The sequence below is a fragment of the Aspergillus fumigatus genome, chromosome 4, assembly GCF_000002655.1.
Source record: "Aspergillus fumigatus Af293 chromosome 4, whole genome shotgun sequence".
NCBI classification, from domain to species: domain Eukaryota; kingdom Fungi; phylum Ascomycota; class Eurotiomycetes; order Eurotiales; family Aspergillaceae; genus Aspergillus; species Aspergillus fumigatus.
The window spans coordinates 1,179,692-1,192,789 of NC_007197.1; the positions used below are offsets into that span (position 1 = coordinate 1,179,692).

The window sequence follows — 13,098 nt, forward strand, 5'->3', positions numbered from 1 at the left end:
ATTTCTGAAGGGCAGAAACCAAATTGGCGTATTGTCATCGTGTGTATAAATATGCCATGAGACTTGTATAACGGAATAAGTCTATGAGTGACCAGGCTACAGGATGTACCTCATGAACGGCAAGTTGTCCCAATCAAACCATGACCCAAACCATCGAACGCCTTATGATCCAAGTGAAACAAGAATTTTCGAATCATTCCTTCCATCTGGAACAAAGGATGAGAGGAATTAAAACGGCGCAAATGCCAATTCGAAAGCGAAGCCAAGACTCAACTTGGCATGCTCCAACATATGATCGAAGCTCAAATACTTGATCTTGTCGTCGGTAGTATGTATCTTCTTATTGGTATTTTCCATCTCTGCTTCTGTCGCCATAGCCGCGGGATAACCATATTTACTGGCCGAGGTGTGGTCGGAGCAGGCATATCCGCACTTCGTCTCCAGGTAACCCACAGAGCAGTACTAATGCAGCCGTCAATTTCATTTGTCGACTAAACAGCTTTTCGTGGGGGACAACTGAGGCTTACCGCTGTAACAACGTCCTTGAGAAACTGTGTGAGGCCCTGGTCGACATAATCGACCATAATTCCTATGGCTTCCTCAACACCGGCGTTCAAAGCTCCCTGGACGTAGCCAGTCATGTCTTGCTGGAGCATGGCTTTGATTTCCCGCCTATTCCGCTTGTAATTGGAAAATATTGCCTGGGAGCCCAGCATTCCGCCTTCTTCTGCAGAGTACCAGTGGAACTCGACAGTATTGGATGCATTACCCTTGGCAATGGCGTCTGACTGCAGCAGACCGCGCAACGCTTCAAGAATGGTGACAGTTCCACTTCCATCGTCATCAGCACCGGGAGCAGCCAAGATTGACGGGAGAAACAAATTGATGCTGTCCTGATGGGCGCCCAGCACCACAGTCTTGTTCGTTCGGCCGGGTATTCGGGCAATAATGCTGAACTGACCCCATGGATGAGAGAATCGCTCAACAGTTGCACCATACTCAGCGGCTCCAGACTCAGAGACAACTCTCTGAACTTGGTCGAACAGCCACGTTGCCGATCGGATTCCCGTCTGAGATTTGTAATAGCGAGTATGAAATGATGTGAATCGTTCCAGGTTGGCCTTCATGTTTTCTTTCGATAAATTCTTGTTAAGAGCAGCCACTTCTTCTGCATACTGCATCTTCGGTGGATATTTCACATAGCTGGCGCTGTGGAGAGTCGGGTAAAATCCGGTGTTGTGCTCTTCTGTGATATCGATAAAATTCACGCCGTCCTTCAAGCAATCGTGCAGTTAGTCGCCCGTGGACTTGGAGACCCAAATTTTGGGGAAGTATGGTACCAATTTCAATGCCCATTTCTCCTCTTCAGTCACCCATCGTGTTCGATAAGGGGCCAGTTCGATCAAGTACTTCTCCTGGTCATGATGGATGCGGGGGTTGTTTAAGAATGCTTCCTGAGTAATCACTGCAGCTACAGCCCCTGTGAAAGCTATTGCGCTCAGCGCAATAGCTGTAAGAACTTTCATAGTAAATCAATGGGGTCTATCCCCTACAGTTCATAAAACAAGGCGGGATAACAATGTTGAAGATATAACTGATTTTGGGGCCTTTGAACGGCGTAACTACAGCTTTTGTGAGGCAGGAGAAAGAAAGATGTTTGAATGATGTGTGCTGAGGACCTTTCCAAGTCAAAAGGGACTGCAGGGCAAAATCCAGCGCCTTTGTCTCAAAATAGACGGAGAATACGTGATGATTGGGTGGATAATAATGGACTGGTTATCGCAAGCAACTGGCCAAGTCCAAACAGAGGTGAGCGCTGGTGGCTGGCGGCTGGCTTAAATAATAGATAGTAGAGCAGTTTCAGGACCGAGGTTGGTAGCTTAGCCGCTACGGAGTACGTGGACTAAATTAGATTTAATATCTTTAGAACTCTGGTATAGTCGACCTAGGTGGTTAGTTATTACTGTAAGATCATTATAACCTAAATCATCAACTCAGGCTCTTAAGAGGTAGCAAACTACCTTAGTGAAGTAGGGTAGTAACGACCCAAGTCCGGTACCGTGAGGGGATGGTTCGACCTCTGCCGTCCGTCCGTGGCTTATATAATATCTCTTCCAGAGCCTTTTTGCCCTCTAACTGTGGGCCTTAACTGATATTGACATCTGAGGTGATCGCTCATTGTGCTTGTGTCAAATCATAAAATCATTCACTACCAGGGAAAGTAAATTGCTTCAAGTTTTCGACCATGCTGTCTTTGTGACTCATTGGAGAATGCGACCGTGTCAGTCATGATCCCCACTCTAACCCGCAGATCACCATGCCTCAGGCGACAAGGGTGACAAACTTCCCCGCATGGATATGAGTGCTGGGTGCCTGGCCGGTCGCTTTGACGAGGGGATAATGGTTGACTTTGGGACATGTTACTCATTACACAACTGTCCAGGTGGCTCGACCACTGAATTATCAATGATAACAGTCAGTAAGATAGCGATATATCATAAAAGACATACTGAAAGAGCAAAGGGAACGACCTAAGTCTTCGACCATAGCATCGTGTGAATCAGGGTATTTAGCGATGCTCAGAATATATTACGATATTGAATTCAACTCGGGTCACCCCAGCTTATCTTCAAACCGGAATATGGCCATTACTCGCCATGGTTCTGAATCAGGCTGGCATGACTCGGTTCGTATTTGAATTAGCATGATCGATGAGATGATGATGTAGAGAGGTACCTGCAGCCATCATCACAGATCGCAGATGCTGGAACCGGTAATCAGGGCTAGGGCATGTATTGCCCAGCACCAATCATGTGTGTATCTGTAACCCGTGCCCCATTGTGAGTCAACCCGAGGCCTTTTCGATGGCGAGAAAAGTTCGGCACCACTCTCCTTTCGGTAACGACCCGCGATCTTCGGCCTCGGACGCGACAACTGGTTATCTGCTTTCATTTCTTATCGCTCTTCATCCCCATCCCCTGCTCCATTCGTGTTCCCTCTTCCTACTTGACTCTCGTCTTCTCTCCCCAGTCAATACAGAGGTCATTCATTGAGCAGATTCAAGGCGTTTTTTACATTCTGTCCATGAGCGGTGTCTTGCTACTCTCAATAGGCTCCATCCACCCGAACTTATTGATAGCCCGCTCGCGTCTTCCAACATGGCCATCCATCCAACACTGCCATCCCAGGCCAACTCACAGGGACGCCTGACACCTCAGCAGACTCGAGCAATCTCAGCTTGGTCGGAGCAGGCGGCTGCATCCCTGCGGAATTTGACTCTCTCGGAGTCGGTATCGGCCAGCGACAGAAATGTCGAATTCATTTCGACGCGTGATTCCCCTCTGCGCGGATCCTCGGTTCCTCTATCTATTCCTCTTGACGACCCAGCTCCTGTGGTGCATACGGGAGCCGTACCCAGAGTCAAGCTTGTGACTCGTGAGTCCGAGACGCAACCGGTTGCCTCGGTTTCGTTCAGACGTCGAGAACCTATTCGTCGCGATAGTCTGAAGAGACGGGAAGCGCTCCTCAAAGGAAAGGACGGAAGTCGGCGCAGACAACGTTGGGAGAACGGTACGTCTTGACTTATGACGTGGATGCCATGATCTTCGAGGCATTCCTTTTCCCCAAAGGGTGCGACGCGTTGCCCCTCATTTTGCGCCATTGCTGATTGAGCTTTCTCTCAAAGATCGTCTCTTGCATAACCCTTGGGTTGAACCTCCTGCGCCCAGTGACTGGGCGGTACAGCCGACATATCCGCGACATGATCCCATGCCTTACTATCTGGCACCTCTTTGGGACATGAAATATGCTCACCTCGATCGGACGTCTTCTCAGCAGACTCAGAAAGGTACGAGGCATGAGAAGCATCGCGTTCCCAAGGAACTTCGCATGAGATTGAAGCATGCACGTGCTGCTCGCGGAATGCTCCAGGATTTGGAAGAGGATATTAGACAGTTCATCCAGACATGGAGCGAGAAGCAGCTGATGCTGCGAAAAGAAGGCTTGGAAGATGCACCATTATCATCTGAGGACGAATCTGAGGATGAAGTTGTCTTTGTGGGGCGCAATGGACAGATGCATGACTCGCCTGAGCACAAGACAAGGTTGCGAGAACTGCGCGCGAATTTAAGCCAACATAACGAGCGAGATGGAGAGAAGATGGTGTTTGAGAGCCCGGTTGATGACCGGGCCGCTGGCTTTGGGTAAGTTTCGAGTACAATCTTCCGCTGGGTCTATACTCATCTTCATCAGTCGCTGGCTCGTTCATTCCATTGCTAGTTACTACGGCCTGCATACATGGTCGATCACGGTGGGGGAACCTGCTCGCCGTGAGGCCTATGTTGGGTTCCATATGCCGGCGCCAGGTAGTCGGCCTGGGCTCACGACTCACGTATCTGTCCCATCAAATGCCCAACAAGGGGCTATGATGAAGCCTGGCGATGACCTTCCGAAGCCACTCTGGGCTCAGATCTGAGCGTAGGCGAACTTTATTTCATGTCTATCGTTATATAGTTTAGATGGGTCAGAGTAGAGGCTTGGTGAAAAACTGCCTTTGACACTCATATACAAACTTCGGTGAGTCCGATGTAAGGTAGAGCGTCTGTGTAAGACACGCGGTTCTCCGGATTTGTCAGCCGTGCATGATACCATGATACACATTAACGGTGTTATTAATCATAGAATCAGTAAACTGATAGAATATAGCCTGGAGTTTACCCTGTCGCAGGAACCAGACAGGACTAATATCCTCAACTGCTTTCTGGGTCGTCTGGTTTATACGTATGTTGCGATTAAAATCCGATGGTTTGTCGCCTACCACACGCTCACCACAATCCTTTTGCCCTTGTCAAAAGAAGCAAGCAGAATATAATATGACTTAATGAACATGCGCGGCTGCAATGTCCGTCTGCTTACCGGAATCATGCTGGACGCAAGCATCGTCATCTGCCTGTGCTTCATCTTGACTGTCTTTTCCAATACTCAAGCCCGTGCGACGTATTGGTGCTGTCATTGTAACTGTCTTGGACTTGGAGAATTCTACAGAAGCTCCGCCGTGGCAAGGCATCCTTTTCTTGTTATTCGAAGGTCCCATTAAATTTCTCTGCACTTCCAGACTTTGGGCTAGGAGTTGCGCAGTCGCAGACTTCTCCTATCTGCACTGACTAGGCAGCAGCTTTCAATCGAGTTCACAGGGCCAGGTAGTTCCTGTAACTGCGGAGAGCGAGCAACCGGTAGATTCACACTAGAATCATAGAAACTCCCTTTCTTGTACGATTTCTGATGCAGTATCATGCCTGACTGGCGGTACCATCAGCGCACAAACAAGTTATGGAATGCAAGTTGTAAGTAGACAGATCAACATGGTGATACCTTCAGCAACACCGTGCAGACATTACCAACATCCATGGCACAAACCGCTGGAGTAGTCTTGATTGATAAAGGTATATTTACATGACTCTACATGACTCAACAACTCTATTTGCGTCGATCAGATCGACGGGACTACTACTCTCCTTGTTCCAGGCCCACGGTAGGTTTAAGACCTGATGAATGCCTAGAGAGGTACTAGTGTGGGGGATTTGCGTGTTCTCTCTTGCCTCCTTTTCTCTTCTGCTTCATCATGGATGGCATCATTGGCATGGTATGTGGTCATGGCGCGCATTTTCCGTGTCTTGTGGGTCTTTGAAGGCCGAGAGGACGGCTGTCTGTGTCGAGCAGTTTACGAAGTGGATCTGGGATGTACGTTATCCTTCTTCCAGGGATACTGAATATCTAGCACTTATGAGGGATTATCTCATCGAATTGAATTGAGTTTATATGGAGCGAGTCCTGTGTAACGATTGTATATTTTGGTCCACCAGGAAGGCTTTACCAGAAACAGACAAAGTTGCAAGGTTTTGTTGATCGAGGCTCCAATTTGACCCTTCGTGAATTACGGAGTACTTACTCAGTTTGAAATCTAGCCGCCGAACGAAATGGCACGACATGATGTAGATCGATAAGACGTATGAACCTTAGAGGTTGGCCATATTCCTACCGTAGTTCGGCGCACCGGCACTCTGTACCGTGCCATAAGCCACAGAGACTGCCAGGTGGCAGTGGGACGGTGATGGGCCGATCTAAGGATGCATAGGTGCCTTGGGAAATATCAGTGCATCGTACGCATACAGTCATTGGACCATGAATGGCCCAACTTTTTGTATCTTAGGATGGTTTCATCGTGCTGGTCGCTCCCACGGAGTATTTCTTGATTGTTGACCAATTAATATTGTCTTGAAAAGACCCAAGGCAAGATCCATCAGATAGTGGCTTTGCAGACTCCGGGTCAATAGTGGAGATCAGCCCACACTCCGTATTTTGCTCTGCCAAACGAGTGCTCCGTGCTCGGGGCTGCGGGACGATCGATACACAAGTTTCGAGTGATACACTCCATGTATTTAGGCTAGCTCACGAGCTGTGCCTTCTGCGAGGAGAAATACCGGTATCGGAGTTATGAGTGATTATTCGTCGGTTTTGGGAGTTATCCATGATCATGATCCAATGAAGGCTTGCAGTTCACTTTTTTTTTGGGGAGGGGGGGGGGGGATAAGAAGACTTGGTCCGTGTTCTGAAAAAGGGGAGCGTTGACCGTTGTACTCTCATACTCTCTAATTTCGGACCGATCCGAAGGCCCCCAGTTGGTTCCATGGTAAAAGCCTTAGTGTCCTGACACCATGATTGAGAGACGGTACTGCTGATTTGAAAACTGTCGATGAAGATGAAGAGAGGTTGAAGAGAAGTGACGAATGTAAACATTTCTACTGAGCATATGACAAGTCGTTCAAGCATAGTCGTAAAGAGTCTCTCCCAGTCAAATTAACCTTAACCACGTTGTACCAGAATTCAAATCAGGCAACTCGCCGAGGCGTGGGATGTAATATCGGTTTCCGAGTTGGCCCGCTTCCATCCTGCTGGTTCACGCGCTGCTTGCCTGGTCGGAGAATATCGTATTTGCATTGATTTGCAAGGAGTCAGGGCACTTGACAATGGCCTTTATCGGCCTAATCTTCGATTTTCATATTCCTATTGGGAGGGGGTCCAGCATCTGCTGGTCTGCCTGAGCGCTCACACCTCTTTCCATGGTCGCTTCCAGAACGAAATGGTTGCAGCGACGAAAGTGAGGCGGGAATAAAGTTGAGAGGATGGTTCGAGCCCTCGCTCCTCGGATGTAGAGGTCTTATTTCTTGTCAGGCTGCTTCTAGTGATGTTGTCGTTAATTTCTTGGGCCGATGATGCTTTTGTCGGGGACTCTCAGAGGTAGCTGTAGAATAGCCTCATCGCAATGACCTTCGGCTTCATCGACGTAAAAAAACTTCTAAATAACCTAAGGAGAGTTGATCGAGGTGGTACTTTGAGGTATCAGATGGCTGAGCCTCGAGCATCACAGAAAAAGATTAGATTTAGGCCCCCATACTGTCGTGGGGTTAATGAACGAATGAAATATTCGAAGACTGTTTTTTCCTTTCCAAAGTAAGCACCCGCGACAGTCGCAAATGGGACCAAACTATGAACGCCTCGAAGCTGAGCCATAAACGCTGACCGGACTGGATTGACGTGGCTCCCTTCTTCTCCATCGCTCTTCATCATTGTTGTTCATTCCTTGGTGCGTTCCTCTCATTCTCCCTCGTTGCCCTCCAACACAACCACTACGGGTACTACCTTGATACCCGCGCCAAAACAATCCTGCGCCACGTTGGACAATCCTGATCTATTCTTCTGATCTTGGATTGTTCAATCCCTAGAAATTACGAGTACCAGCTAGTGTCTTCTCCTTCCTCGTCGGCCAATACTACCGGTTACTGTCCTTGTTCTGGCTCCTGACCTGCCTCCCTTCCCAATACTCCTGGCGTCATCTGCTATCTACTGCTCCCTCGGGCCTCCTTTCACATTCCCTTAAGCCCTTCCCATCCCTCGGTTTCGTGCCATAACTATAACATACTCTCTAAGCCCTATAGACGCGAAAGAGGCTTTACATCTGAACACCCCATCGTATGACTGAAGTGTCCTTACTTTTCGTCTGGTTCCAGCTGTTGGAGTTTTCTTACCTCGTCTCATCTCACCTCATGAGCGTATCCGACTGGATGCTGTGTCATACACAAAAACCCGGGCTGAGCGGCTGTTCCATAAGAAGTGAAAGGATATTGTGATCTGATTTGCATAACACTTATTTATATATATTCTATCCCTACCTGTTTTGTACCATCGTTATTTTTATTTTTATTATTATTTTTTTTTTTTTTTTTTTTTCTTTTTGGGGTTATTATTATCTGGTACCTTTGATACCTGCCTGTTTTACGGAGGCCTGTCGCTTGCGGGGATTGACATTGCACAACCCCGACGCATCATTTTTTCGCACCATCGCATTTAAAGACATTATGGAATCTTACAGTGCATCATCGTGTCAAGATCGTTGTGCCCGAACAAGGCGCAGCTCTGGTTCGACCAACAGCGAAGCCTCGGATCGGTCGAAAAGCACGGTCCCTACGGTCTACAGCTATCGGCCCACATCTAAGCGACAGCCAGAAACGGATCGCTTCACGATGGACCCTAGAGATTCTACATCGACGTATGCATCCACGATACCATCGACCGACGGGTTACCGGAAGACCCGCAATATGAGGTTATCGACCGAAAGCCGGAGATCTATGCCACTGACGCGATCCCTTCCAGTCCAACCACTTTTGCAGAGCTATTCCCCTCATCCCGACGGCTACTGATTCGGCACGATGATTCGACACTAGATGGTAATATGAATCTACGGGTCGACACTTTAGTGCCTCGAAGGGGCGGCTATCAACAAGATGTAATCCTTTTTCATCTCCGCATGTATGACTTGTTCTCGAGAAAGTTCTCATTTCGGCGCTACTGTCGCGAGTCTGGTCGTGAGATCTGTCACTCAGAAAGGAGGCCCAGATCGTCCAGTATCGACAAGAGGCCCATCCTCCAGCGCTCCTGGAGCAGTGTGTTGGCAAGCTTGCGACCTGGGTCGAGTGGGAATGGAACGATAGCTGGCGCTGAACATAAGCGCCACAACTCAGGACATCACTCGATCAAGCAGGAAGGTGCAAATTTGGATGATGCAACAGCAGATGCCAAGGAGTATCCCAGTCGCCCAGTCGCCCTCGCAGATACAACGGTGTTAGAATTTTCTAATTATGCGCATGTAGAGGTCAAGAGGCGAGGCGCAGGGATACCCAAGCGGTACGAATTCGAGTATTGGTCCACGAAATACTACTGGAAGAAAGAGTGCAGGAAAGAAGGAGATTTGCGAGAAGTGTCCTACCATCTCATCAACACGCGGACGTCCAAGATTATCGCTCATATTGTGCCCGAGATCCTCACGCCGGTGGAAGCTGTCGAGGAGGAGAGTAAGGGCGGTTGGGTTCCTTCGTCCTCAATGTGGATTAGCGATTCATCAGTGTACGAAAAAATGCATGAGGTTGCCGAGTAAGCTGGAGCCCCTCCCCCTCCCAAAGACAAGAACGAGTTTCGCCTCACATGGACACAATACTGATCGTCTTGCAGTGTGATAGTAGCTACAGGATTGGTTGTTCTAGTTGATGACTGTATCCGACAGCGATGGCACTCAAAACATCATACGGACCCCAGTCATTCGGCGGCTAAAACCTCTTTTACAAAAAGTATTGAGTTGATGGGGCCTATGCGACTTATTGAAGAGGTGTTTCACCGGCGGGGATCCGCCTGATACTAATGAATATGATGACGACGCGCGAAGGAACTTGGGTAAATTCGCCGCTACGGTGATCTGACTCGTACGTTAGCAAGCACTGCGATCGTGATGTCGACGTGCAGTGGCGCGAACCCAACTTCCAGAATTTTCACAACATTGGTGAATTTGGATACTGATGCCTGATTTTCTGACGATCATTTTTCAGGCTGGATCCCTTGCATGTCCGTGTATCTGGTTCGCTGGCGACGAGGATCCCAGCTGGACTTGCTTGTTAGTTGTTGTTGTTGTTGTTGTTGTTGTTGTTGTTGTTGTTGTTGTTGTTGTTGTTGTTGTTGTTGTTGTTGTTGTTGTCATTGTCCCTCGAATGTGTAACAGGAACTCTGCGGCCTCTAGTTATCGCTGTGTCGACACTTGTCGGTCGACTGAGTCGGATGACCTCCTTTCGGGTGTTTAGTTGGAAGCATGACCAACGTGTATATGATTGCATGGCTATTTTTGGGATAGCGCCTCCAGAGTCTGTCTGAAGTGTGATAGGCAAATGATGGGTGCATAACAGATCATCAATTATTTCGTGTTGAACCGAGTCATTAGCAACGTACAGGAACCATGGTTCATGGTAGCTGGCTGCCTCGCTAGTGAGTAGCGACCCCCTGGTGGGCCAGTCCAGCGCTTACAATCGAAACGAAGCGCGAATGATATGCCTAGAATGAGTCGAAACGAGGAGTCTGAGGAAAAAGGAGAAGGGAGGGGAGGAAAGAGGAAGGAACTCCTGGGTTTGATGTTCCGGAAGCTCACCATCTTCTCCTTACCTACTACCTACCTACCCTCACAATGTAAGGTACCTTGGCCTGGTAAGGCACTTAAACTTCTATGGGAGGCTGGAATGATTGGACCAGACTCCATCCCGCAACTCAAAAGAAGTCTTTTCTTTTTATTTATTTTCATTCATTTTCCCAATCGCCCATCCTCTCCTTGTTCTCTATTGGTAAAAATGCTCGAGATAACAGCGGAAAGCTCTTCCAGCTATGGTCATATACCAATTAAGCTTGTCCTATGGGCGATGCGGGGCAGATCGAGGCTCGTCAATGTCCCTTTTTATTCCATCGAATTAAATGGCTTGATGGGCCTTCAATGAGCCCGTGTGGAAACGATTCAGCTTTTCCCCGGTGCTATGATAGATGATGGCATATAGCGTCTGATGCAGGTGATCTATAGCTCTGTGGTCCGCGACACTTTTCCGTCCACATCGCTTCATCTCTAGCTATCGCCGTCGTTCATTGTTGTTCTGTAGATGACGGCAATGAACAACATGAAGACGCACGTATGTATGCCCAAAACAGTGCCAGAAGAAAGCAACGAATCATGATGGTTCCCTTTCGGAAGACGGTTTGCGTCAACTTTGAGCCTAATAGACGTCTCTCTTCGCTGGCAAAGCTGTGCTCTATGCAAAGCTTTGCTTTAACCGTACGAGCGGGCTGTTTCATCTGGTGTTGCCTTTTTGAGTTGAGGTTCCTGCCGGGATACCTCCCACACACTTGTCTTCTTCTGCTTGCTGTCGCTTCTTACCTGTCTGCAACCCCATGTCCCCATGGCATCTGTTTATGCAGAGCGGCCTGGTTTTTTTGACCATTGGTTTTCCAGGGCTGATAGGAACGATGTGTTTTTAAAAGTCCTCGGTCCAGATTCATGATTGAATCATTGATGAGCTGGCATTGTGGTCTCTGGGCCCGCTTTCAATCTTTACAGGTGCCTTACTGGCTGGTGTGAGCAAATCCTGACTTCAATTCGTCGCTTCTGCTACTATGGGGCCCCTCTCCGCTTTTGGGCAACTAGATCACACCCCTCCACTATGTGGTCATTCCAGAAGGAGGGGTTTCCGCCTTTCTTGTCCTTGGAGAGGCGTCCATGAGGCGTCTAGAATCTTCATACCCGATAGGAAGCAATGTTTGCTGGAATCAACGGAAGGAAAGGGGAGAGAGGATGTGTCAAAGCAAGGTAAAGGAGACGAAGTGTCTGTTGTTCAAGGCTTCGGGCCTGTGGGCTGGATTCCTTGTACGACAGCAGTTCCTTTTGCCTCTGCGCCATCCGATGCTTGCTATCAAATGGATCTGGCTCTTGGTGGAGCTCCGTCGCAACTGTTCTTGGTTATTGGCGTTTCTTCAGGGTGTATTCTCAGTCGGCGTGCGCCGGGCCGTTCCAGCATTGCAGCCTCAAAATGATCCGCATGCTCTCCATGCAACTGGCGGCCTTTTGACTGGAGGGGGGAAATTTGCTGGCGCTGTAGCTTGTCCCCAGCGACATGCATAAGCCCGACTGTTAGGTTTCATGGTTAGGCTCCGTGTTTGTCACGCCAAAACAGTCTTTCTTGCACCGGGAAAATAAATAAAAAAAAACGATTTGGGGTCAAGCATGGCCCACAGTTTATATGACCCCCCGCTTCCCATGTCCATCAGGGCTATTTGAGTGGGAAAGAGAAAATTCAAAAGAGGTATTATTGTCTTATCAAAAGCGAATACAAAAGACTCTTGGCTCGATTGATCCTGTTCCTTGAGGATCTCTTTTTTTTTATTATTCATTTTCGCCTTCCAGAAACCGTCCGCATTCCAGTTGGCACTTGCTTGCCTCTTTCTTGGGCAGAAGTTCTGCGGAGGGGTCGTTGGCTCTTGATATACTCAAATCTTCTTTACCCTTTGATCTTCTTCAATTTCAGACCGCATTATTGTGGCTGGCAAGGGACCACGATATCGCGAAGAATCGTATTCTATTTCGGTCAAGCAAAATCACTTCAACATGGCCTCGACGCAAGGAAATGTTGGTCGGAAGGTTGAATGGATAGAGAAACTTGAGAGTATGCCCCACATGAACTACATTTTTCTTGAAGGAATCGTCATTGTGCCGTATGGGTTTATCGTTCGTGCGACTAATTGCAGACTGTATCTTCCTTCAGAGCATTGCAAAACTGCAGGCCTTGGAACCCCGATGTACACATTGTTCTCCGATCGTCGAGGTAACTGAACCCCTTCGCCTCTCTCCATTCCTTTTTTTCTTCCCATTTCACAGATCCTGATCGAGAGTATATTCTTCCTTTGCGTTGCATCTTCTCCAGCAACTCCTCTTCCTGGAAATATACCCTTAAGTGAACTGAATGGTGCCCTCTATGTCACGGCATCATGATTTGGGAGTAACTTTTCCTTCACCGACTTTTAGACCTGACAGCTTGTTGTACCAAGTGCTAACGGCTTTATGTCTTCAAACAGGAGGTCGGACAGCTTGGAGCTCCAGCGTGGAGGTACACGGTAGAGCATTTTTTGCGCGGTACTGGTACGATGGGAACTTCACAATTAACGCCAAACATGACGCTGCGGAG

General features: G+C 48.3%; 3 protein-coding genes across 3 annotated transcripts; 2 read left to right on the forward strand and 1 right to left on the reverse strand.

The window, feature by feature from the left end:
- Positions 1 to 4: 4 nt before the first annotated feature.
- lap1 (putative aminopeptidase) lies at positions 5 to 1,526 on the reverse strand (the record flags this gene model as incomplete). The annotated part of the gene is made up of 3 exons (XM_741514.2): positions 5 to 462; positions 528 to 1,274; positions 1,341 to 1,526. 3 exons carry the CDS (start codon positions 1,524 to 1,526, stop codon positions 229 to 231), a joined length of 1,167 nt encoding a protein of 388 aa, XP_746607.2. The 3' UTR covers positions 5 to 228.
- Positions 1,527 to 2,717: 1,191 nt separating this feature from the next.
- On the forward strand, positions 2,718 to 4,988 carry AFUA_4G04220 (uncharacterized protein). Its single transcript, XM_077804545.1, has 3 exons — positions 2,718 to 3,570; positions 3,686 to 4,202; positions 4,252 to 4,988. Exons 1-3 carry the CDS (start codon positions 3,159 to 3,161, stop codon positions 4,472 to 4,474), a joined length of 1,152 nt encoding a protein of 383 aa, XP_077660692.1. The 5' UTR covers positions 2,718 to 3,158; the 3' UTR covers positions 4,475 to 4,988.
- A 3,259-nt stretch (positions 4,989 to 8,247) lies between these two features.
- Positions 8,248 to 13,041, forward strand: AFUA_4G04230 (uncharacterized protein). Its single transcript, XM_077804546.1, has 5 exons — positions 8,248 to 9,487; positions 9,566 to 12,579; positions 12,679 to 12,738; positions 12,792 to 12,912; positions 12,989 to 13,041. The coding sequence occupies exons 1-2, from the start codon at positions 8,415 to 8,417 to the stop codon at positions 9,744 to 9,746; spliced, it is 1,254 nt and encodes a 417-aa protein (XP_077660693.1). The 5' UTR covers positions 8,248 to 8,414; the 3' UTR covers positions 9,747 to 12,579; positions 12,679 to 12,738; positions 12,792 to 12,912; positions 12,989 to 13,041.
- Positions 13,042 to 13,098: the final 57 nt, after the last annotated feature.